Source organism: Cucumis melo, chromosome 1 (genome assembly GCF_025177605.1).
Source record: "Cucumis melo cultivar AY chromosome 1, USDA_Cmelo_AY_1.0, whole genome shotgun sequence".
Classification (NCBI taxonomy): Eukaryota; Viridiplantae; Streptophyta; class Magnoliopsida; order Cucurbitales; family Cucurbitaceae; genus Cucumis; species Cucumis melo.
In genome coordinates this window covers 30,102,909-30,128,201 of record NC_066857.1, presented here as the reverse complement: position 1 = coordinate 30,128,201, position 25,293 = coordinate 30,102,909, and the positions used below count along the sequence as shown (strand labels likewise).

Sequence of the window (25,293 nt, the reverse complement as noted above, 5' to 3'; positions counted from 1 at the left end):
CTAAAGAAAGGAAAAAGAAAAAGGAATATAAAAAAGGAAAAAGAAAAGGCATTGGCGTTAATTAATGGGGAAAATGCGCTTATATTGTTTGTTCCCAATTAAAAGCATTTTCTTCCGCTAACAACGTGCGTCGATCTAAATCTAAAACAAACTAAAAACCCTTTCCAATAAAATCAAAATTTATAAAGAAGAAAACCGTTGAATTCCTTCTTTTTTTTTTTTTTTTTTTTAATTAAAAAAGAAAAAAGAAAAGTGGACCCCAGGGGTTACTGAACCCTGGACGACAGCTGGACCCTTCCCCTTGGCCTATTTTAGAATCTCATTTGTTTGTTGGTTATTGTTATCATCCAATCAAACCCCCTCCCTTATTTATTTATTTATTTATTTATTTATTTATTTATTAATATCTTCATCCTTTATTTATTTCATTTAAATTACCTTCTAGTTCTCTCTTTTTGTTAAAACATACTTTTCACATTGCTCCCTCACTTCCCTAAAACCAACAATTTTATCTTTCTGCTTTTCTTTGTAATGTTCATTTTTATTTTTATTTTTAGAAATGTCCATTTTTATTTATACTTAAATATGTAGAGATATAAATAATAGTTACAGAACTAAAGCTAAACATTTTATATAAAACATAAATGTTTCAAAGAGAAAACATTTGTTATTCTTAAATGATCAATTAGAAGGAGAAACATAAAATAATTAAATTTTCCATAGTTAAGAAAAGCATGAATTACTTTTCTTATTACTAATTGTTTTTTAAATAGAATTTCATCTTTGTCTAGTATGACATCATAGTTCATAAAAAACCGATTATAAATGAGTGTTTAGTCCCAACTTGATATTCCATCTAAGAATTAAGACACTATATTCAAAAGCATGTTGAGGACCCACAATAAAAAGATAAAATGACCTCATGAAACATATGAATTACTTGTCTCGATGAATTTGAACTATATATCTTAGGATCTTTTAACGCATATATTTATCCTTTGAGCTAAATATATATATATATATATATATATATATTTCTAAATATAAAAACTATTTGTAAAGATAGATTTTAGAGATATCGATCTTTTTAGTTATTTATTTTTGTAGAAAGAGCTTTAGTTGGTAAAAGATATGTGGATTTAGACCAGCTCTACTTAGGATGTCAAACTTAAATGAATTTGTTTGTTTAATTTAGAACAAACAGAAAAGGAAAAAGATGACTCATGAAGTATAATGTTAATTGTAACTATATCATTCAACTTTCAAATGTAAAATTTAGATTCCTAAATTTAAATGGTAAAATTAAACCCTCAAACTTTATTATATAAATTTTGAAGGTCCTATTCCTAATTCTAACACTCGTATAAATGTGAGGAATTAATTTTTTAAAATAAAAATGGAAGAATATCATTGCAATCACTACCCTACTTTAGAATGTTCTTGTAATTTGGCTTAGAATAAAGGATAAGTAAAGTAGTAAACTATAAACACTAATTTTAATTTTTGATAATTAAGGACAATAATATCATCATAATTATCGTCATCATTATTGTTGTGATGATAATTATGTTTTAAAAATAGAAGCCACCTCTTTCCACGTCACTAAAGAGTAAAATATTAATTAAGAATTTTAAATTATTACGAAAAAGAATAATAATAATAATAATAATAATAATAATAATAATATAAAAAAAATAACGGAAATAAAAGAAAAACTGTCACAGGAAATTCACAAAGAGAAGCAGCCGAACATGGCCGAGACGAGCAAGCTTCTTCTTCTTTCTTTCTCTCTCTACAATCGGCCTGCCATTAAAGAAGAAGAACTCCAATATTATAACGCTTCACCCTAAACCCTAGACACCCACTTCTCCCCCTTCTTTTTCTCTCTCTTTTCTATTCATATTCCGTATTCTTGAAGCAATCCATTGATTCACTTCTCCCTCCATCGTCAACCAGTTTGAATTTTGTTTTTTTTATTTCTTTCTTTCTCTTTTTATGATTTTCCTGAGCCATTTTGCGACGGGATCCGCTGTTGGAAGGCGGCGTTGATGAAGCTTCTTCGTCGATGCCAGAGGATTCTCATCCTCTCTCTGCTTTCTCTCTCTGTTCTTGCTCCTTTGATTCTCGTTTCTCACCGTCTCAAGACCATCACTTCTATTGGTTCGTTTCGTTTTTCTTCCCTTTTTTTTTTGGTTCACTACTCAATGTTAGAGGACGAGGGTTTGTTTTGGTTTTTCGAGTTAATGTGTTTGTTTTCTTTGATTGATTTCGTTGGTTGTTTTGATTCAGGGCGGAGGGAGTTCATCGATGATTTATGGAGCATGGTATGGCTATTTTTCTTTTAATTTGCCTTCTATTGGGTTCTTTTTTTTAGTGTGTGAGGTGAATGATCTGCTGAAATGAGAGAATTCGATTGTTGGAAATGTTCACTGATTTTTGCTTTGCTTGTTATTCTTTCACTGGAATTTTGTTTTTTCGATTTTTGGGTGAGATGGTTTTCAATTGTGTGTGATGTTTATCGGTGATTTAGTGGCGTTTGATTAATATGAATGTTGTAAGAAGATTGAAGGAAGTTCTTTTTGTCTTTACTCTTGTAATGTTATTCTTTGCAGAAGCGGAGAGATGTTGAAGCACTGAACTCAGTTGAACAGGTACTCTTATATATCAATTAAATCATTTTCTCCCTGGGTATTCCTGGCATTTTCTGAACTTTATGGTTAGTGAATTTGATCTTTACTGGCACTGTCATGAAGGAAGCGGGCGAGAGCTTGAAAGAACCCAAACCTATTGTTTTTGAAGATAAAGATTTTCAATCTAAACAAGGAATCAACTCTCTAGAATTTGGTGCGTATGTGTATGTTTTTGTGTCTTATTTTATCTCTACAGTTTTCACTTCTCATATTTATTTTGCTTTATTTCTGGATTTCCCATGTGAACTTCAGGAAGTAAACCCAGCAAAGAACAGAAGGATAAATGGTTCGAGGATGGTGGGGAAAAGGTACTCTTTTCTACAAATTATTTATATTCTCTTGAATATGGACTATTAACGAAAATTTATCTTCTTCCAAATGATATTTTCAATGCATACATGTGATTTTGGCTATAGTAGAGCACAATGCCTTCCTTGGTTTTGTAAATTATTAATTTTATTTTATTCTTCAATATGAAATAATTTCTTTAGAAATTTGACAATCTTGATAATGATGCCTAGCATTTGGATAGTGGTTTTGGCTATTCAACTCCTGTTTATGATCTTATTTTAGAAGTTGCAAATGAATTTTACTTGTTCTAACTTAAGTTTATTATTCTTGAATATGCTACTCTTGTAACATATACAGTTTTTAAGAGCAAGGAAAATATTTTATGGATTTTTGGAACCCTGTTTTGCTTTTTCCTTTTGAAGGAATAATTATATAGGATTACATATACTTTTATAAAATAGCCTGACAAATGAGGATTGGTTGAAGTTCATTGTAATGTCTCTTTATAGGGATTTGATGAAAGATTTTTCTTTTTAGAAAACCTCCCTCTCATTAACAAGTTGGAGCTGGTCTCCCTTCGAGTTACTGATTTCCAAGTATACTTGTAAATCTGGTTGCTTGGATGTGTTAATAGGTTGAAGTTCAATTTCTTATCTAGCCAGCATTTTTTTTAATCAAAAGTTTTGTTTTGTATGAAAAAAGTGTTCATGATAAATTTGGTTGCTTCCGATATTGTTCTTTTCCTGTTTTACAATGTGTTTTAGCTATGCAAGTAGAAGGGTGTGTTTTCTTTTTTGTTGTTGCATTCGATAATGTTGAAGCCCTTATATTTGTTTAGTCTGTTCATAATGTATGGTATGCTATGACATATTGATGAAAACTATTTTTTATTTCTTCCATAAAGATTTATTTAACCTAATGCATCTGGTGACGTGCTTTTGTACTACTTAAGTTTGTAATCTTTAAGTTTCTTAAAATGTCTTCCCAGCTATCGATTGTGGCAAATGTGTCCTCCTTTTTGTAACTATAGCCTCACTGCCCTCACTTATCTTTCAAGGTGTTTTTTTGCAATTGTCTGTATGTAGGACCTTTTGTATAGCATTTCATTATCAATGAATGGTTACTGTTTCCTTAAAAAATGTCTTCTCACATCACACCTTCAGAAATAATGAGCATCAAGTTTAAGTTTATCGAGAATGGATATGAGTGCAAATTATTTTGTTTAATTTGAACTGACCAGTATGTGCAATATTAAGCCACAATTCCTGGAACTGATGTTGGTTCTCTCCATTGGAATTTCAGTATAAGTGGCGTCATCATTCATGACCTACTTGCTTTAATGTTTTTTCTTCTGACCTTTGGTCCTCATCTGAACCATTAGATGCACAAATGTTTTGCAACGGTGAATTTATTCTCTAGCATGTATGAACTAAAAAGAATAAATAATTTGGTTCACCTGCAAAAATTGGCTCTAAATTTTGATTGCAGAAGCATTCTTATAAGGAAACTGGACGACATGATAGTAATCTTCATGGTCAGTCAAGGGGAGTGAGAGACGTGGAGAAAGAGATAAAATATCCACAACATAATCGGAGTGCTGCCAAGCGTGATAAGAATGCACAGATAGCCCAGTCTAGATCTGTAGATTATAAGGTAAAGGAGATCAAAGATCAACTGATAAGAGCAAAAGCCTACCTAAGTTTTGCCCCACCAGGTAGTACTGCTCATCTGATGAAAGAGTTAAGGCAACGAGTCAAAGAGTTGGAGCATGCAGTTGAGGAAGTTACTTGTGATTCAGATCTGCCAAAGAGGTAAATAGGACTTCCAATGCCACTTTTCACATTTTGCTTTTTATTAGAATAGAAATCTAAACTAGTGGAATTTCACCTGAACATCCGTCAAATTTATAGTGCTTTGCAGAAAATGAAAAATATGGAGTCTTCATTAGTAAAAGCAGGCCATGCTTTCCCAGACTGCTCGGCAATGTCTTCAAAGCTTCGAGCTATGACTGAAAATGCTGAAGAGCAAGTTCGTATGCAAAAGAAACAAACTACTTATCTTCTAAATCTTGCTGCAAGAACCACCCCTAAAGGTTTTCATTGTCTGTCGATGCGATTGACTTCTGAATACTTTGCTTTGCAACCTTCGGAGAAGCAGCTGCTTGAACAACAAAAGTTGCATGATACTAAATTGTATCATTATGCCGTCTTCTCTGACAATGTTTTAGCTTGTGCAGTTGTCGTCAACTCCACTATTTCAAGTGCTACGGTATATACTCATGATTTTTCCCATTTATGCATTGCAATCAACTATACTATGCTTACCTATGAGTTTAAAGCTTAAAATGTGTTTTTACTTGATTTGTAAGAAGGAATTTTCAAGGTTGTTTATCCTGTAGATGTTTTTGCTTGCAGTTTTATAGTGGCTTTTAGGGACAGCAAATTCTTAGAAAATATGTATAACTGTCTGTTTCAAATTTGCAGGAGCCGGAGAAAATTGTCTTCCATTTAGTGACCAATTCCTTGAACTTACCAGCAATGTCCATGTGGTTTTTACTAAATCCTCCCGGAAAAGCAACGATTGAGGTCCTGAGCATGGAAGACTTTAAATGGCTGTCCACTGAGTATGATTTAGGATGGAAGATGCAAAATTCAAGTGACCCAAGGTTTACTTCTGAACTAAATTTTCTTCGGTTCTATCTACCGAATATATTCCCTTCATTGGATAAGGTCATACTTCTTGATCATGATGTGGTGGTGCAAAAGGATTTATCTGGTTTGTGGCACGTTGATATGAAGGGGAAGGTAAATGCTGCAGTTGAAACTTGTCAAGATAGTGAAGTTTCTTTTCTACGGATGGATATGTTTATCAACTTCTCAGATCCAGTAATTAAGAATAAGTTCAACAATAAGGCATGCACGTGGGCATTTGGGATGAACTTATTTGATCTCAGAAGGTGGAGGGAAGAAAATCTAACCGCACTCTATCATAAATATCTACGATTGGTAAGAAAATTTATGTCCTTGCTTTTGTTGCATTCTACTTCTCCTAAAAATAGAACTATTTTAAACTGTTCATAAATTAATAGTCTCTATCGACCTTGTTTAGTTTAACTACTTTGCAGTGCGATTTTATGTTCTAAAGGCTGTAATCATCTGAATTTGCTGGCGTATTTTTCTCTCCAGTAGAGGATACTTTAGGCCATAATTTATTACAGATTCAAACTCGTTTACTTGTGTTATTACTTGTAATGTTTTGCTAAATGAGTCTACATTGTCTCCTAGCTACTTTGTACTCTTCTTTATTTCGTCAGTCAGGTAGATATTGGTATCACATTTTAAAAGATGTTATGCAAGGGCGAAATGGATGGCTTGCTATTCTTCCTTTTCTCCCTTCTTCCTTGCCACACTGTGTTGAAACCTATGTGTGCTTAGTCCAAACAAAATCAAGGCCCCCAAGGTGACTGACTTCCATCCTATTGTCTTGTCAGTGTTTCCTCAAACTAATTCAATTGTGTGCTAGCTTCTAGAATGAAGAAAACCTGTGTGCTAGCTTCTAGAATGAAGAAAACCTTCTCTCTAGTATTGTGGCTAATCATTTCGTCTGTCTCTGATTAGCAAATTCTTATTTCAATTCCATCCTTTTGGCTAATGAGATTAATGGATGATTACGAGGTGACACGAACAAGGAGGGTAATGAATATTAATTTTGGCAAAGCCCAGGACATGGTTGATAGGGATTTCTTATTGGGAGTGCTTCTCAGAAAAGGCTTGAATTCAAGTAGGTTTCATGGTAATGTGGCTACATTTCAAACACCTCTTGGTTTCATGGATATGTGGCTACATTTCAAACACCTCCATTTTCCAAATAGAAAACAAAGGGGTTTATCTTAAAGTTTCTAACTGAATGACATTCTCTTTCATTTGATTATGCTGGTAGATCATGGATCTACTCACCATCTCCAGTCCAGTCAATGCTCTTATAATCGTTTATGACACTTTTTTTTAATACGTAAAGTGGTTATAGAAAGCTCAATAATCTTATTAAGGTATGGCACTTTTTCAAATTTAACCCAAATATTAAGGTTAAATTTTCCAAATCCACGCTTATTGGCATAACTATTAATGATTGTTCAGTCCATAATCAAATTCAATATTGACGGTATATTGAGGCACTTGACCTCTTTTTATAGCCTGGGAATGACCTTTAGAGGAAGGCTGTCCTAGTTTATTTTACAAACTGGTGGGAGAAAGAATTTACAGCTAAATTATCCAGTAGAACACCATTTTTCCTGCTTTGATTTGCAAATTCATTCTCTGCAATGTTGTCCTATCTAGCATCTCGATCCATCGCCTATTTGTTCTTAAGATAATCCTTCAAAGGGTTGTTGGAAGTTTGATTTGGCTCTTCCAGTGGATGGTTGCAAGTGAAGTTTTTGTATAATTCTTTGGATTTGGAAAGTTAAATTTTGGACTTCTGTGGCTCCATTACTTGTAGTTTTCCTTCTCGTTTCTTTTTTCTTTATGATGGAGTGGTAATTGTTTGCTCAAGGCTTAAAATTGAAAGCCAAAGTTTTTAAACTGGTGAATGTTATTCTGAGCAAATTTTCCGCTCCCCCAACTATTATGTGTATTTGGTATCTTTCTTGTAGATGCGTTTGTGATATATGAGAAAAAAGGAGTCTATTTGTTGAGTAGATCGGATGAAAAGTAACCTCAGACCAGCACAGGCAAAGATCATCTCTTGAAGGATTGAGGAGAAATAGGTGCGGTATCTGGTGTCTATTTAGGATGTTAGTTTGATGAGTGAAGCAAGCATTTGGCATATAGAAGGCTCTCCCAAAGTCCCAAACGAAATCAGTTTTTTCATTTTTCTTTGAGGGGAATTCCTCCATCGTTAGTCTAGAGTGCATCTCTACGGAAGTTTTAAAGGACTTTTCAGATATGATTGAGGATCTTTCTACTTTTTTGAGCTTTGCAGCCAGGTCCCTTGCCTGGTGGTTTTTGTTTTCTAAATATTGATCATAGCAGCTTTTAAGTTTGTTGGAGCAGCAGCCTTGCTTGCAGCAGTCGTCATGGATTTCTACCAAAACTTTGCCTTTTGGGCTTCTGGTCTCGAAGCTAATTTTATGTTTTGTTGGGATTTTTAGGTTTAGCAGTCTTAAATCACCAATTGACCTAAAAGCTTAAACTAGTGGATAAGGATAAATTTAATTATATATCACTCATACTCTCCACTTATAGGCTTGATGAAATATTTGAAGGCCCAATAAGTGAAAATTAATTTTAGTTGGGGACAAAACCACAATGCATGGACTTAATCACATAACCTCCCTAAACCATTTGCTCTGATACCTTCTTAAATCACCAATTAACTTAAAAACTTGAATCACCAATTAACTTAAAAACTTGTGGTTGAGGGTAGATTTAATTATATATCACTAACAAGTATCACCTTGGTTTCATAAGTCTGATTCTGAAATTAGGTTCATTGTTCTTCTAGGTACTGTTTGGCTATTATGACTTTTGGTGAATTTCTTTTTTGGTCTGGTTGATATTTCTTCTCACTCTAGTTGGGAATTTGTATCCTTGAACATTTTTCTCAGTTTTCACCTATCTAGTTTTTTTTTTCCCTGTTAGAAAAAAGAAGAGGGAAGTATGCATTTGGTGTGTTTGCTTGGAGTTGGGAGGAGTTAATAGAACTTTTGAATTTTTCCCTAGTTTTACATTTCTCAATAGGGTTTCATCAAAAGTGTTACCAGATAATCTAGGGATTGTTCTCTAACAAAAATATATTTATATAGATCATACCAAGTCCTTTGAAGAGAAATGGTGGGAGTTAAAGTACAAATGGTAAAGAGCTTGCTGAGATGAGTGAGGAGTTGATTAGATTATTTGATAGTAAGATGGAGTTGGAGTTCACCAAGAAGACATTGGAGGGAATTTGACACACGGGAGAAGTATCCAATGGAGAAGAAAGATCAAGGACGGTGGTAAGGGGCAGTGTTTTAAAAGGCACGCTGAGGCGCGCAAGGCGCAACCCCCGTGCTTATCTGTGGAGAGGCGAGGCGCCGATGGAAAGGCGCGGCTAAGGCGTGCCCTTCCTCCAGGCGCAGTAGGCGCGGGCTTTATTATGTGGGCTGGGCTGTAATTAAAAAAAAACAAAAAAATTTAAACCGATTTAACTTTTACTTAATATATTTACCTATTACGTGTAACTTGGCTTTGAAGAAACGAAACGACAGCTCGACTTGAAGACCCTCTCTGCGGCTGACAACGAAACACTCGACTGCCATTCCTTTCTGTAGAATTTCCGCCCCTTTCTGCGGAAGTTCTGTCACCGGCGGCGGCGCCGGCAAGGGCCACCGGCACCGAGTCGACCACCTTCTTCTTCTTCTTTTTCCATCCAATCTTATTAAAAAAATCCTTTGGCGCTGCTTCTGTGCTGCCATTACTCTGTTTTTTGGTGCTTCTTTTTCTTTTTCCATCCAATCTTATTAAAAAAAATCCATTCTTCTTCGTCTTCTTTTTCTTTTTCCTTTGGTTCTTTTCCTTTGGTGCTGCCATTACTGCTGTGCTGCCATTACTCTGTTTTTTGCCATCCAATCTTCTTTTTTGGTGCTTCTTTTGCTGCCACTACTATTGAAAAACATGGCTGATGAAAGTTCTAAAAAAGATCCAACATGGAAATATGGTCGATTGCAAAATGACCAAGATATAAATACGTTTGTCTGTGGATTTTGTTCGAAAGTAACAAAAGGAGGGGTGCGGTTGAAACAACACCTCGTTGGTGGTTATAGAAATGCCACAGCTTGTAGAAAATGTCCGGATCATGTGAAGGAAGAAATTAAAGATTACATGTCCAAGAAAAAGGAGATCAAAGAACAAAGAAATTTGATTGTGGACATCGATGTACAAGATTACGGTATCGAGGATGAAGATGAAGGGAGTATTAGTGTAAATAACAGAGCAACATCAAGTGGCTCGAGCCTTTTTGTGCGCCTCATGAAAAAAAGTTTTCTATTGTGTTTTGTTTTTTGGGTAGAGAACTAATATTATAATATTTTATACATTAGAGTTAAATCTCATTTCTACATTGGTTATTTACTTATATTTTATACATTGTTTGTCCTTTCAATTTTGTATATATATATATGTAGTGCGCCTCATGAAAAGAAATCCGCGCCTTTTTGTGCGCCTTGCGCCTAGGCCCCAGAGGACCATTGCGCCTTAAAGCGCCTTGAGCCTTTAAAAACACTGGTAAGGGGAACCTTGAATTTTTTGCTGTGTTAGCTGGAAATCAAGGGAGTCAGGAACTCTTGAATCGTTCTCTAATTATATTTATATACTTATTTTGGATCTTTATAAAGGATATTCGTTTGAAGAAGCTGGGGATGCCAATTTTTGGGAACATATACATCCTGATGGTTGATCGCCTTAGGTGGAACACTATTTTCTGGTAAATCAGTTAATAGAGGCAGAAACACTGTAGCTATGTGTTTTGTTTAGGAGAGATATTGTCTTTGGCATCACTGGAGTTATTTATCGCTCAAAAGATTTCAACCAATCTAAAAGTTGATGTGTGATCATTCCTTGGCTCTTTAACAAGAAACCACCTTTCAAGAGTATTGTTTAAAAAATTTACTGCTGCACTATCAAAGGTGATAGAGTAATTTGGACTGTCAATACTTGAGCGAATCAAGGGAGGAAGCGAATAGTGAGTTCAGCTAGACAAGAACCCAAGAGTTTTAGGACAAAACATAAGATCCTACTCGCCAAGGAAGGAGCTCCATTGGATCCAAATATCTAACTTGTGAGATATTGCATTGGGCCAGTCATCTACCCGACCCCAAAAGTCAATTTTGTCAGAACTTTTTCCCAACAATAGCCGATGAGCCACAGGGCTAATCTCCCACTTCCGTGTTGAAAAATTCTTACTTCAGCTTATATTTATGGTCCACACTGATGCCATTGATGGTTGTTTTGTATGAATTAGTTCCCAATACTGCTCAAATATCTTAAAGAATTTAACCATCATGGATTGTCCTAATGGTAAAAAGGGAAACATAGTCTCATTAACTAACTAAGAGATCATTGGTCCAATCTATGGTGGCCATCTACCTAGAATTAGTTTCCCTCAAATGTTGTAGAAAGCGAGTTGTCCCCTGAGATTAGTCGAGGTGCACCTAAGCTGGCCTGGATACTCCCGGATATAAAAAAAAAATCTCAAAAGAATTTAAAACCTTTGTCCAGCTTCTCTTCCTTGTGTTTCACAAAAAATGAAAGACATTATCAAGACGCATATAAGATGTTTAGTTTTAGCTTTGTTGGAGTCCAAATAAAGCCTTTTTGGGTCAAGTGTCTGATGCACTCAGGACATCAGATTCCCTAGCAGCAAAAATTCTTATTTTGCTTTTGATTTCTTCCTTTGCTTCCCATTAAGGGCAATGAATCCTGTTGAGTCTTGCTTACCTTCTTTATCTCAAAACTGTACTAAAAAGACTTTTTGTTGGTTATCTGAAATTATGTTTTGAAGGACTTTTTGGATTCTTTCTCTAATCCATGAGAATGGTCATCGTCTGTGTTGGTGATAGACACCCTATGTGGATCAAGCCAAATCTAAAGTAACGAAGTAAAGCTTAAAAAGCATCCACTTATTTAAAGCTTTTAAGAACTCCCCTCGAAACTAGATGGTCCTGGTGATTTGTGATTCATGCCAACTCTTTGCTTTCATTAATTGTTATTTCAATTTATAGAACACCTTTTCTTGTGGTTTACATTACTCCTATGATTCATTTAAATTTCATTTTTCTTCATTTTTTTTTAAAAAGAAATCAACTACCTTAGAGAAGCAATCCTATTGTTCGTTTTGGAATCCATAGGTTTAGGGTCAGAAAACACCAACACTGTTGCCATTTCTCACTGCTACTCTTGTAATGATGCATGCAGAGTAACGAACGGCCAATCTTGAAGGGTGGAAGCTTGCCATTGGGGTGGGTTACATTCTACAACCAGACCACGGCGCTGGAGCGACGGTGGCATGTGCTTGGACTTGGCCATGACTCTACCGTGCTGCTAGACGTCATACGGAAGGCAGCTGTTATACACTTTGATGGTGTTCGGAAGCCATGGTTAGATATTGGATTTGGAGAGTACAAAGAGTTGTGGAGCAAATATATGGACTTCAACAACCCATATTTGCAACAATGCAACATCCACGGGTAATTAATAGCCAACAAAAACAAAACAAAGCTTAGAGATTTGATTAGATGTGACATTTAGTTACTTTTTTTTTTCTTAGGAGGCTGCATAATTCTCTCCATTCTTTCTTATACTTCTATAACAATTCTTCATGTAAATTGCAACTCATTCTTTCCCCCAAAGTATGTATTTTCTTTTTTTACCATAATCTTGTAGGGAAGTTGAATTATAGTAATGATTGAAAATAAGAAATTCCACCTTTGGTTTGGTTAGCCTAATTTTGTACATAAAAAACAAAAATTAGGAAACTTTTTAATCAAGCTAGCTTTCCCCTCTTCTTTTGTCTCTTTTTGTTTACTTTTGTGTTGGTTGGGATTATACCACTGTAATTTGTAATTTCACATTTAACCATTTGATCCTTGTATTTTTGTTTATAATAATGCAGTATCATTAGTATCATTAGAGAATTTAGAGGATTTGGTATAGGTCTAGGTGGGGCTCGAGCTCAACTTTATGCTCTTTATAAACTATATATAAAAAAATGAAATAATACTAATATCAGTGGCTAATCTGATGGTAAACTCAAGTTTAAGTTTTTACACCTTACATATTTTTTCTAATTATTTTTACCGAATTATAAAGTATTAACAAAATTTCTGGATTTACACCGATAGTCATAATACAAATTGTGACATTAGAGTTCAAATATTTAGGTAGGTGTTATACTTTTGATCATCTTGATTTCTATACTTTTAAAATGTTCATTTTGGTTTTTGTACTTTTAACAAACAATTATTTTAGTTCAACTTTCTCTTTGTTTTATTTTTAAAGGGATCGATATGTTAATCTTTTAGGGGGCGTTTGGGGCGTGGAGTGAGTTATTATAATTTGTGGTTATTTATAATTTATTATAGTCTGTGTTTGGGGTGCAAATTATTATAGTCTGAATTATTATAATATGTGTTTGGTGTGCAGATTATTATAGTTTGAGTTATTATAATATGTGTTTGGGGTGTAGATTATTATAGTCTGGGAATATCAAAAGTGTTTTTTTCACTTTTTTTTTTCCGATACACATTTTATTTCAAAATTATTTTATTCAATCTCGTTAATTATGTAGTTCGTTAAATAAATTTAACTATAATCTCTATAATGTAATTTTTTTCATTCGTTAATTATGTAGTGTTCAACATAATTAATTGTAGACAATCAAAATTACATATTTAGTAAACATCACAAGAATGACATAAATTAAGAGTGTTCCTAGTGCATACATTTCACAACACGTTAGCATGATAATAATTTCAAGCGATGATAGTAATTAGAAGAGTATTAAGGCAACAAAGTTTATGGGCTAAATCCATTGACATATAGAAAGAATTAACAAAGCAAGATTGCCTTTTGAAAAAACGAACATATGAAGTTGAGTCTTTTCTTTTCTCTTTCAAATAACTTTTAAGTCGGGTTGACTTATACAAGTTTAGGGAATGATGTAAGTTTAAACAAATGGTTATTAAAAATGAATGACCGATATGAAATATAACCTAGCAGAGAAGTTTCTAGTCAATTCCATTTACCTAAAATATTGTATCCAACAAAAAATTTACTTTTAGGAGAAAGTTTAATTATTAATTCTTCATTTTCACTATTTAATTACTAGTGTTTTTCATTAATCTGTGTTTTTTTTTTCAAAAATGATTTTTAAAGCAAGTTATAAGTTTGTTAATTTTGTAAAAGAATAAAAAATTATATAAGTTTTTGCATGATTTTAACCACTACATACCGACATTTTTTCTAAATGTATTTGCCATACTATCATTGATTCTTTATTTTTCCTAAGTATGATACAAATTTATTCTTTTTATAATAGAATTTTATTTTTTTTTTCTCTTTTATCATGTTATCATTCTTTTGATAACACAAATTGTTTTAAAAAAATGAATTATGATGCATATCTTTTCTTGTTTAAATTTATTATACAAATTTGGTAATTCAAATTTTGTTTTATGCTAAATCTTTTCATAAAATAGATTTTTAATGAAAAAAAGTAGAATCGTATTTTTTTCTAAAAATTATTCCTTTGATTTATTTAGAAATAAAAGCTCAAAAAAAAAAAAATCGATTCAATGAAATTACATATATAATTTCATTTTACCCCACCTAATTACCAATATTTATTTTTATTATGTTTATTTATTTCTATAGCAAACATTGTCAAAAGTTGTTGATTGTCTTATTTGTTTTTTTCTTTTTTGAAAACTTGAAATAAATTGATAAAACTATGAATTACTATTTTTCTTAAGTTTAACACAATTGATTTTTTGTATTATGTTTATGCATTAACCGTTTAACATAATTTTTAAATTTTTGCAAAGGAAATTTTTTCTAAGATATTTTTCCAAGTTAATTTTTCATAAGTAATTTTTTCTACATTATTTTTTTGTAACGCCCCAACAAACCCGTTTTTGTTTATTTTGAATTTTCCGATTTATTAAAGTTTGGGACTTTCCATTTGTTTAAATACTAAGTATTTTTCTATTATCTTATCTATTTTAGTATTTAGATTTATTTGGTGATTTAATGTTAAAATGAAAGGAGGGTTGGTTGAATTTTTGGTGAGATTTGGAGAGAGAGAAGATAGTTGGTTTTGATTAAAGGAAAAGAGAAGAGATTTTTTTTTATTTATATAAGCCTTGGGTCCCGTGCATAAGTAAGAGAAATCAAAAAAAGAAAAAGAAAGAGGGGAAAGAAAAGAGAAAAGGAAGAGGAAAAAAACCCTAGCCGCCGCCGCCGCTTGCCGTCGTCGTCGCCGCCGCCGCGTACCCGAGCCGTCCAAGCCCCCTTCTTTCTTTTCGTCAGCTCAGTCGTCGCCGTCGCCGGACTCAGCCAACGCGTAAGGGAGCCAGCCGCAGTCACGAGCCGAGTCTCCTCGTCCATCCGGCGCCGTCGCATCGAGTCGGGAAGTTCGCCGCGTTCGCTTCGCCGACATTCACACGCCCAGCCGCGTCGCGCCGCTTCGATCCGACGCAGCGCAGCCGAAGAGTCCGTCTACAGCCGTCGCCGAGCGAAGCCGTGGTGTAGCCGGACCTCCCGCAGCCGTCGCGCCGTCCGAAATCCGGAAGCCAGCGCCTCGCGCGCAAAGATCCGACCCGGCCGAAACCCCGCTCTGCGACCCGAACCGACGCGTGCCTCCGACCCGAAGCCCGGCCCGCGCCGCGTGCACCCGTGAGTCGAGCAGCGCCCGCGTGCGAGCTGCACGTGCGTAGCCTCTGTACTGAGCCGAGCCGCGCCTGTCTGCACCACGAGCCGCGCCTGTCTGCGCCGCGAGCCGAGCCGATCTTCAACCTTCAAGCCGAGCCGGTCCCTGTCCTTTTTCCAGCCGAGCCGCCAAGCCTAATTTGGCTTATTCCATCCAAAATTTGGTAAATTAATTAATTATTTTGGCATTACCTAGTAAGACTCAATATTTTTGGACACTAAATAATTTAATTTGGAATTAAATTAAATTGTCTTCCTTAAGGGACGTCTTGGACCGAGTAACTGCTGCAGCGTGGGATTTCTTCGGTAGGGGCTTAGCATTGCAACCTCTTTCTAGGGTAAGTCATTTCAACTGAGTTCTAAGCCGTTAGTCGTTGGTGACTTAATTACGAATTTTGGCGTATTAAACAGTTAGGACCTCGTTGCTTGGAAAGCACACTTGTCTCGCGGTTAGGACTCGCCAAGTAAATCTCCAGGTAAGAGATTTCTACTACTAGCTCCATGTTTAGAATTATGAGGTCACGTATACCTTCAGTTTTGCATGTTGAGGGCTAGACTGTACGATGCATGAAATTGATGATAGCACGATGCGATTGATGATATGGTTATATTATAACATGATGTTGTGATGACGAGAACTGTTATGGCTGTATGACGGATGTTGAGATGGAGAGTGAGATGATGATTAATCTGTTATGATTATATGATGATGCCATGTGTATGTATGCTGTGGTTAGGGTACTTGTTAGCTTAGCCTATTAGAGTCGTACCTGCATGGGTGTCCTTCGGGATCACCACCTATTTAGGACTGTGCGGTCCGACGGAACACCAGTCTAGCATGGATATAGATATGACTCGAGTGACTCGACGGGGTCCTCGCATCCCGATTGTCCTAGGTGTCCCCCGGGACACCGAAGACCAGAGTTACGTTCCTACGGGAGCGCATGTTGCACATGTTCGGGAACGTGCCAGAGTTTGGGTACCAGTTACAGGACTCTGATAGGAAGCTAACAGGCACCTAGTGGGACTAGTAGTGGGTCCCTTACTGAGTATTTTATACTCACTCTCTTCATGTCATGTTTTTCAGGTAGAGGACGAGGTAAGGGCAAAGGCAAGCTGGCGAGCGACCAGAAGTGACCGTGGCGAGCCATAGGGATTTCTGCTTCCGCTTATTCTTGTTTTTGACTTTAGTACCTGAGTTTGAGTATTTTTCACTATTTACCATTTTTTTAAAGTAGATAGGGCCCGAGTAGGACTTTAGAACGAAATATCGTTTTTTTGCATGTTACTCTGTTTGGATGTTCATAAATAAATTTCTCAAACCTTATGCGTTTTTACTAAATTTTATGACTTAAACCACTTGTTCTACATTTAGTAATGACTTCGACTCAGTATAAGGAGTCGGGTTGTTACATTTTTCAAATATATTTTTCGTAATTTATTTTTCCTAACAGGCCATATTCCTAAGTTATTGTTGTAAAGTATATTTTTCCTAGTTTATTTTTTCTAACAAAATTCATTAGATGAATCTTTTTTGTGGCGTAATTAAAATTTGTGAAATATATAATAATCTTTGGAGGAGCGAGAGATAGTGATAAAAGGACAAATGAGGGAGTGAGAAATAGTGTGAGAGAAGAAAATGGAAGAGTGGAGAATAGTGACAGAAGAGAAATAAGAGAATGAGTATAATGGTCCTAATTTTAATTCTCGGGTTATAATAACCTTAGGGACAAACATAGAGTGGACTAAAATAACCCACTCCACTCCTTCATAGTCTGAGGGTCAAACGCCCTTTAAAAGTTTAAGGACCGAAAGGAACTGAATCTAAAATTCAAAGACTACTTTAAAAAGTAGAGGAACTAAAACCGATCAAATCAAAATACGATGTATGTTGACTAATATAGTATTTAAACGACCGTATCGATTGGAAACAAAGGTAGATGTGCAGTATGGCCAAATGAAATGACGCGCAATGAAGATGCAACAATCCAAAATACAATAATCGAGAGCACGAGGAAATAATTTGAGTCCGACTCAAATTCCTAAACTTATCTATTCATATATATATATATATATATATATATATATTATATAGATATATCTTCTAATTAAAATAAAATATATTTTAATTATTTCAGAACACTCACTTATATTATTAAATTTTATTATGTCATCCTTTTCCTTTTAATTTAACCCAAGTAATATGTTGGTTAGGCACAAAATTTTAATTTATAATTTTTAGATTCGTTACGCATCAATCGGAACATATAATTGAAAGTTTATAGACCTTTTTGAGAATGTTTAAAGTTAAACGATTTATTAGATATAAGATCAAGACTTATTGAACTCACTTAAAATTTGTTTCATTTTTGATCTTTATATTTTTAATTGTTCAATTTTATCAACTATACTTTTAATACATTTTAATTAATTTGGTTCTTACTGCTAGTTTATTACTGATAGTTTTTTAAAAATTTATTATCTATTGACATTTCTATTATAAATTTTAGAAACATTCAGTAAATTGTATTTATTGTTGGATTATTGTTATAATTTAACCAAATTTTGTAAATATAGCTTGGAGAGACTAAATTTAAGAAGTTATACCTAAACTAAAATTTAAAATTGAAGCATTCTAAAATGGTATATTGACCTCTTATATAAAAATGGAGAAAGGTGATGGGTTGCATGTAAGAGAAAAAGTAACTCTCTTGCATGTGCGAGACAACAATTGCATGTGAAGAACATGAGAGTAAATCATATTTGCATGGTAGAGAGAGAACACCATGCATGAGGGAGGGAGAGAGTATATATGTATATATACACATGCGTAAATAATCGTAAAAATTATATATGAAGTATGATGGTAATTACAATTACATCTCTAAACTTTTTAATAAAATAGCACATTCAAGTTGATCATAATTATAAAAATTAGATCCTTAAAAATGTATACAACTACGATAATTTTAGCTCAATCTTGTAATTAAAAGTTTGAGATAATATTTGCAATCACTTTGTAGAAGTTTATGCACTTTTCTCTAATTTTCCTTTTTCCTTTTAATTAAAGTGGGACTTCGGGTGGTTCTTCCTTTTCCTAACAATGCATTTAGTTTTTGTTGTCATTATCAGATGGAAATGATTTATAATAGGTTGGTGAAGGTGCATCGTTTTACTAGGGAACTTTGTTGAAGAAGAAAAGTGTTAGATTTATGGTGGATGAATTGATTGTTTAATTAGTATAAAAATTGAGGTAGTAGATTTGAATTATAGAAAATTCGTGGTTATATCAGTACATATATTCAAATATTAGTTGAGATGAGCTATATTTTTATTGGTAGAAGTGCTCCAATTACGAGAATGACAACTTTGATTTGAAGAAAAATAAATAGTTCTAGAAAAAGAGAGAATAAGACCAAAAAGGCCGAGAGAATTAGAAGAAAAGGAGAAAGAGAAAGGAATTAGGAGAAAATAAAAATAAGACCGTTGGTAATGGAGTTTACTGCTCAACGCCTACCTAGAGACAATGTGCACTAATATTTATAGTCCATACAGAAAGACTTAGCAGTAATAGAACAAAATAAACACACACATATATAGTTCATTTAATATACAAATATTCGTTAAGTCAATTCTAAGTTACTGATGGTGGTGGGATCAATATATATATATATATATATATATATATATATATATATATATATATCTGTACATGGAGGTTTGTCTGCAGGAGTAATGATGAAGATAAGTAGTCATATGATTGCATTCCTCAAATCTTTATGTCACTTATTTTCTGTTCTTGTTGACCACTTTAATTTGGAGCTAAAATCAAAGGCAAAACGAGGGACAATTCAACTTCCCCTATGATCAATTGCTTGCGAATTAAGGGTATATTTTGTGTTTCTTCTGTCCATTATCATTAGCCAACTCTCTTGCATGGAAGGTTACGTTGTTGGTCAAGAACAAACATATCATCTTTTTTGCTTTCTTCCTACTCTTAAGAGTATGGGTGCAATCAGGGAAAAGAAAGAGTTATGGGAAAATGGATTATGATAATCTTAGTGTTATAATAATATGTGTTTGGGGAAAAACTTAATTATTATTGGTAGTGTTATCATAATATGTGTCTGGGACAAAGAATATAAAGGGTAATGTTATGATAGTATGTGTTTGGGGAGGGATTATGATAATAGTGTTATAATAATATGTGTAAGGGAAAGATTATGATTGTAGTAATTTGAAAAATAATAATATAATTTGGATTAGGTTAGTTGGATAGGATAATGTACGGCTGTAAAAAAGTAAAAGAGAAAATAAGATAGATTTGTTTAGGCCTAATCCCCATTTATCGTAATCATTGGGTCAAACACGGTTTGGCCAAATTTCTTAATCTTTTCCCCCTAAAACCTCACCCCAAACATACTCTAAGTGATTTGTTTTTCTCGTGTCTAAGGATATTATTTTGAAGTTTATTGGTTTGTTTTACAAAAATAAACTTTTATAATTTGGGTAAATAAATATTTTTTTTACTTTAACGTAATAAAATGTAGTCTCTAAACTTTAGTTTCTGTTTTGATCACTATACTTTTAAATTCAACTTATGTACAATATTGAGTTGTCTTGTCTTAAAAAACCATTTGAAAAAAATCTTAACTATTTTCTAAATAGATTTGAAATAAATACGTTAGAATCACTTTTAAACACACTTGAAAATCTAAATTCTGACGAATTAAAATTTTTAATTAATATTAAAAAAATATCAATTTACACCCTCAACTAACTATGGAGCTGGTATCAATTCCGACCATCAATTTAAAAATCTAAATTCTAACTAGTTAGAATTTAGAATTAAGAATAGGATTTATTTTAAGTATCTTTATCGAAAAAAAAAAGAGATTTATTTTATATATTTATCTATTTTCACCTAATTAAATTAATTTTCTCTCTTTTATAAGTTAAATACATTAATTTTTTAAAAAGTATACAATATGCTTTTTTAAAAAATAAATTACTTTTCTTAACATTTAAAATTAAGGGGTGGTTTTTTTAAAAAAATATAACAAACCAACCAAATATTTACATTATAAATAACAATTTTGAAAACGAAAAAAGTCGACTGACCTACAATGAGAAATACAAAAAAGAAAAAAATCCAATCAACATGTGATTAATTGGCCTCACACACGTGTATAATTCTTCTTCTAAACGATCATGATACACGATCGTGTAGGGTAGTATCACCGAAATCGTGTAGTTTTTTTAATGATGGGAAAAATGCTTCCAATCTAAATAATTGTGTTGACTATTGTAAGTGATCGTTTAGATCATATCCACACGATCATGTAGTTATTTTAAAACGGTGGAAAAAAAGTTTCAAATCTAAACGATCGTGTTGATTATGGTAAACAATCATTTAGATCATACCCACACGATTAAGAAGATGAATTATAGAAGAGGAAGTGAAAATTTTGGAAGAGAAGATTAATAAATCGCAAAGAAGGAGAAGAAAGAGTAGTGACGAATCATCCGAAACGTCAAGGGCGAATATGAAATTTAGGAAAATATTTTACCTATTTTATGGCCTTTTTGTTTTTGTTACACGGGCTGTAAATATTTTGGTGTTTTGTTACATTCATGAAAATTAACCTAAAATTAATCTATTTAAATTTTAAATTAAAAAAAAAAAAATTGATAAGAAGTCTATTTTAGTTATTATATCTAAGATGAGACGTTTTTCTATTTATTTACCAAACACTATAATATATATTTTTTTAATTTTAAGCTGAAATATACTAAACACTATCGTAGCAGAGTTGACAACAATTATTTTAAAAGCTACAACAATTTCAAATGAAGCCTTAGTCTCAAATTAGTCCTTGTACTTCAGAATTTGTAATGATCAAAGTTAAATATTAATTTTTATTACGAAGACTTATTCTTTATAGTTTATAAATACATTTAATTATCGTTCAGTTTATCAATCTCTACCTTTAGAAAATTTCATTAAATCATTTTAATATATTTTATTGTAGACTTGTAGCTACTAAGGGTGTGTTTGGGCCTCGGGTATGGGAGGAAAAGGAAAAGAAAAAGAAATTTGGGCCAAACAATATTATGCCAAAAGGGGATTAGGAAAACCCTAATCCCCATATCCCCTATATTGTCCTACACTTCAGTCGCCGACGGCCTCTTTTAACCCTACTCTTTTCCGGTCGATTTCCTTCGATTTTCCTATGTTTTCCGTTCCCTTTTCCTCGCATTATCTTCGATTATCTCCATTTTACCTATCTCTTCTCCCTTCCTCTTCAAGTTGATTTACATTTTGTTCGTATTTATGCTCTTTCACCGATCTGTTCGTGACCTCCGAAATGCCTTTCATCCTCTCATCCTCTCCCCGAAACGATCTGTTCGTGTTCCATTATTTTGCCCTAATCTCCCCGAAACGCCTCTCACCCTCTCTATTTTGTGTTTCGTTGATCGGTTGCGACGAACGTGCGTGACTTCCGAAATGCTTCTCATCCTCTCTATTTTCCGTTTTGTTGATCGGTTGTCACGAACGTGCGTGACCTCCGAAACGCTTCTCATCTTCTCTCCATTTTTTCATACCATTTCGTCCATCGAACAACCCTTGCCGCTCCCACTCTTGTCGGTCGTATAACCAGTTTACTGCACTTTTTTTTAATCGAACGGGTATATTGTCATTGATTCTACACTAAATCGAGGAAAGGAACTCGAGTAGGGGCATGGGAGCATGGCAGGGGTTATCGGTGTGCACCAAAGGTATGACGTGCCTATGATGAGAATTGTGGTGGTGGTTCTGATTTGATTTTTTCATGTTTCTTCTTATTTTCGGTCGATTATGCATTCCTTTGTTCTTCATATTGCCAATGATGAGTTCAGTTATATATTAATGATTCTTTTCATTTTTTTAAATCTTCGTTTTTCAACTTCTTTAACCATCATCTGTCTTTGTTGTTGATGTTCATATGTGATCAATTGTGGATTTCTTTGTTGTTGATCTTCGTGATCAATTGTGTTCTTGATGTTCAAATGTGATCAATTGTGGAACATCCCTCTTTGTTCTTCGTATTCGTTTCTGAACTTGTTTAATGATCATGACTCTCTGTTCTTGACATCCATATGTGATCGAATTTTCTTTTTGCTTCCTCTTGATCATTTATGTTGGAACTCTGGATTTCTTTTACAACTTGTTAAATTTCAATTGTTCATAACATTTGTTTGCTCTAATTGCTTTCCATTACGTTTGCCACTTTAGCCACTGTTTTCACTACTTTACAATTGAATCATTTTTAATCTAACTTTTAAAACCACACTTGTTTGTTTTTTACAATTGCCGCTTTAATTTGCTATGTTATTCAAATTTCCCCTACTTATTTGTTTTTTACAAAACAAATCTGGTTGTTGTAGTTTGATTTCTCCCTATGGTCTCTTTTTGTTGTTGTAGTCTGTTTTCTCCCTATGGTTTTTTTCCCTTTGCGCACTGTGTTCTCACACTCCTGACAGTTTTTTGAACATGTTGATCTCTATTTTATGTCTCTCGTTGGTTGCTTGTGTTTTACATGTGATGTTATCGAGTCCACCGCACTAAATTCTACCGCAAATGCGTTCTCTTTGAACGTCCTTGAGGGAATTTATTAACTCTGAGGCAACTTCCTTTCCCATACATTATGTACTAACACATTTATTTTTTGGTACGATTCCATGGATTTGTAAGCTTTCGTTTCTTTTTAAGGTATGTTTCATATGCGTTTTTTTGTTCATTTTTTACAATACATAATCTTTACGGCCACGCATATGTAATAACAATGTCGTTTCTTGGGTAAATCTTCAGGTTGTCGTACTTAAAGCATTCGTAAACGAGGTACAACGGCTTTAAACCTCATTCATTTATGAAGTTGATGTATATGTCGTGTACTTAATTATTTTTGTAATGAATTCTTTTCTTTCTTTATTATTCATTTGTGTTTCTTGTATCAAACGCTTCGCATTATAGGTTATAAATCGTACTTTTCTTAGTATGTTAAGTGATAGTATTCTTTATTCATTTCTTTTCATACTATATTTGCCACTGCTCGTATGTATGAATAGCATACTCATTACTTAGCTACTGTTTTGAAATTAACTACTATCACATGTACCTATTACGACTAATAATAACACAGTGAGCTATAGATAAGAAAATTGACATTATTATTTCAACAATATTATTGAGACATTGATGTATGTAACTTGGGTGGTATTAAGTAAATGATAGTTTGGGTCGTATTAAGTAACTTACCGAGGACCAATGCTAAAATATATTATTTTCTTTTTTACAAATAATTTGAGTGGTATTAAGTAATGTTAAATACTAATAAAATGCAAATAAACTTTTGGAACTAACTTTATTTTATGTAATATATAGTGGGTTAGAAAATTACTACCTCCCCTAGTTAATCCTAGTTAATTTACAAATAAATATTTAAAAACATATTTTACAAACTCCTCTATTTACTTTAAACACAAATTCCATTTATAAACATTTTACAAAGTACCCAAATTAATTTACAAATAAATTTTTATTTATAAACATTTTTTACAAACTACCCTCGTTACTTTAAACATATTTTAAAACATATTTTATTACATGCACCGGTTAATTATAAACATATTTTACAACATGTACTGGTTAATTTATAAACAAATGTCCAAATGCAACATATTGCCAACATTACGCTAATAGCATTTGAATGTAACGCGTTCTTAGGATTCTTTTTGAACAGGTCATAAATCTAGTATTTGTAATGGACGAACACGAATTTGCGTTGCTTATTTTTTACAATATTTCTAAATTGCGTACACATGAAAATAATTTGTTAAAATGCACTAATGAATTTACGAATTAATTTGTTAATATGTTTAGGTTATTCTAATTACATAATTGAATATTGATCATTAAAAAAAATATTAAATTATATATTTTTTATTGTTATATTAACATTCTTTATTTTTTAAAAAAAATCATAAATCCAATTAACGTAATCTTTGCCCCAAACAAGTTTTATAATAATACTACACTCATAACTCTTCCTCCAAACACAATTTATAATAATACAACAATAATAATCCTTCCCCCAAACACATATTATAATAATACTACAATAATAATCATTTCCCCAAACACATATTATTATAACACTACTATAATAATCCCTTTCTCAAACACATACTATCATAACACTATATTTCATATTTCTTCCCCCAAATACATATTATAATAACACTACCAATAATAACTCTTCCCCCAAACACATATTATCATAACACTAGGATTATTATAATTCTAAGATTATTGTAATCCTTTTCCTCCATAACTCTTTCCCTCTCCCAAACACACCCTAAATTGTTATAAATTGTAAAATATAAAAATTAAGTCGTCAGATATTAAAGTGTAGGAACTAAATTGTCACAAATTTAAAAGTAGAAATATGATGGTTGCTAATTTTAAAATATTGAAGAGTTATTTGAAAAAAGAAATGTTTAGTTAAACATTTTCTTATGAACATTGTTTTGAATTTTAGGTAAATTCCATCCGAAAGGACTTTTTTAATTTGAATAATCCCTTGATTTATGGGATTTGGTTTAATTTCCATTCAATATTTAAATAAAATATTTTTGTAATTAAAATCTAAAAAAAGTAAAAAAAAAAAAAAAAAAAAAAAAAAAAGGTTAGACATTTTACACATAGCCGTGGCTGTCCTTTTTATTCTTTCCATTGTGAGTGGCCCATTCATAGGGAAAATCCAATCAAGAAAAGCCTAAACCAATCTTTACAACGTTAAATTAAGGCATAG

General features: G+C 33.1%; 1 protein-coding gene across 1 annotated transcript; it reads left to right on the top strand.

Annotated features, from left to right (window-relative positions):
- Positions 1 to 1,724: 1,724 nt before the first annotated feature.
- Positions 1,725 to 12,516, top strand: LOC103492628 (probable galacturonosyltransferase 6). The gene is made up of 9 exons (XM_008453065.3): positions 1,725 to 2,160; positions 2,290 to 2,324; positions 2,613 to 2,651; positions 2,754 to 2,844; positions 2,943 to 2,998; positions 4,470 to 4,792; positions 4,892 to 5,249; positions 5,465 to 5,986; positions 11,930 to 12,516. The coding sequence occupies exons 1-9, from the start codon at positions 2,049 to 2,051 to the stop codon at positions 12,203 to 12,205; spliced, it is 1,812 nt and encodes a 603-aa protein (XP_008451287.2). The 5' UTR covers positions 1,725 to 2,048; the 3' UTR covers positions 12,206 to 12,516.
- The last annotated feature ends 12,777 nt before the right edge of the window (positions 12,517 to 25,293 follow it).

Bases quoted from the DNA above. Each gene is read 5' to 3' on its own strand.
- LOC103492628 (XM_008453065.3), top strand. From the start codon at position 2,049: ATGAAGCTTCTTCGTCGATGCCAGAGGATTCTCATCCTCTCTCTGCTT. The intron at 2,161-2,289 runs GTTCGTTTCGTT...GTTTTGATTCAG, and splicing joins CAAGACCATCACTTCTATTG to GGCGGAGGGAGTTCATCGAT. The intron at 2,652-2,753 runs GTACTCTTATAT...ACTGTCATGAAG, and splicing joins CACTGAACTCAGTTGAACAG to GAAGCGGGCGAGAGCTTGAA.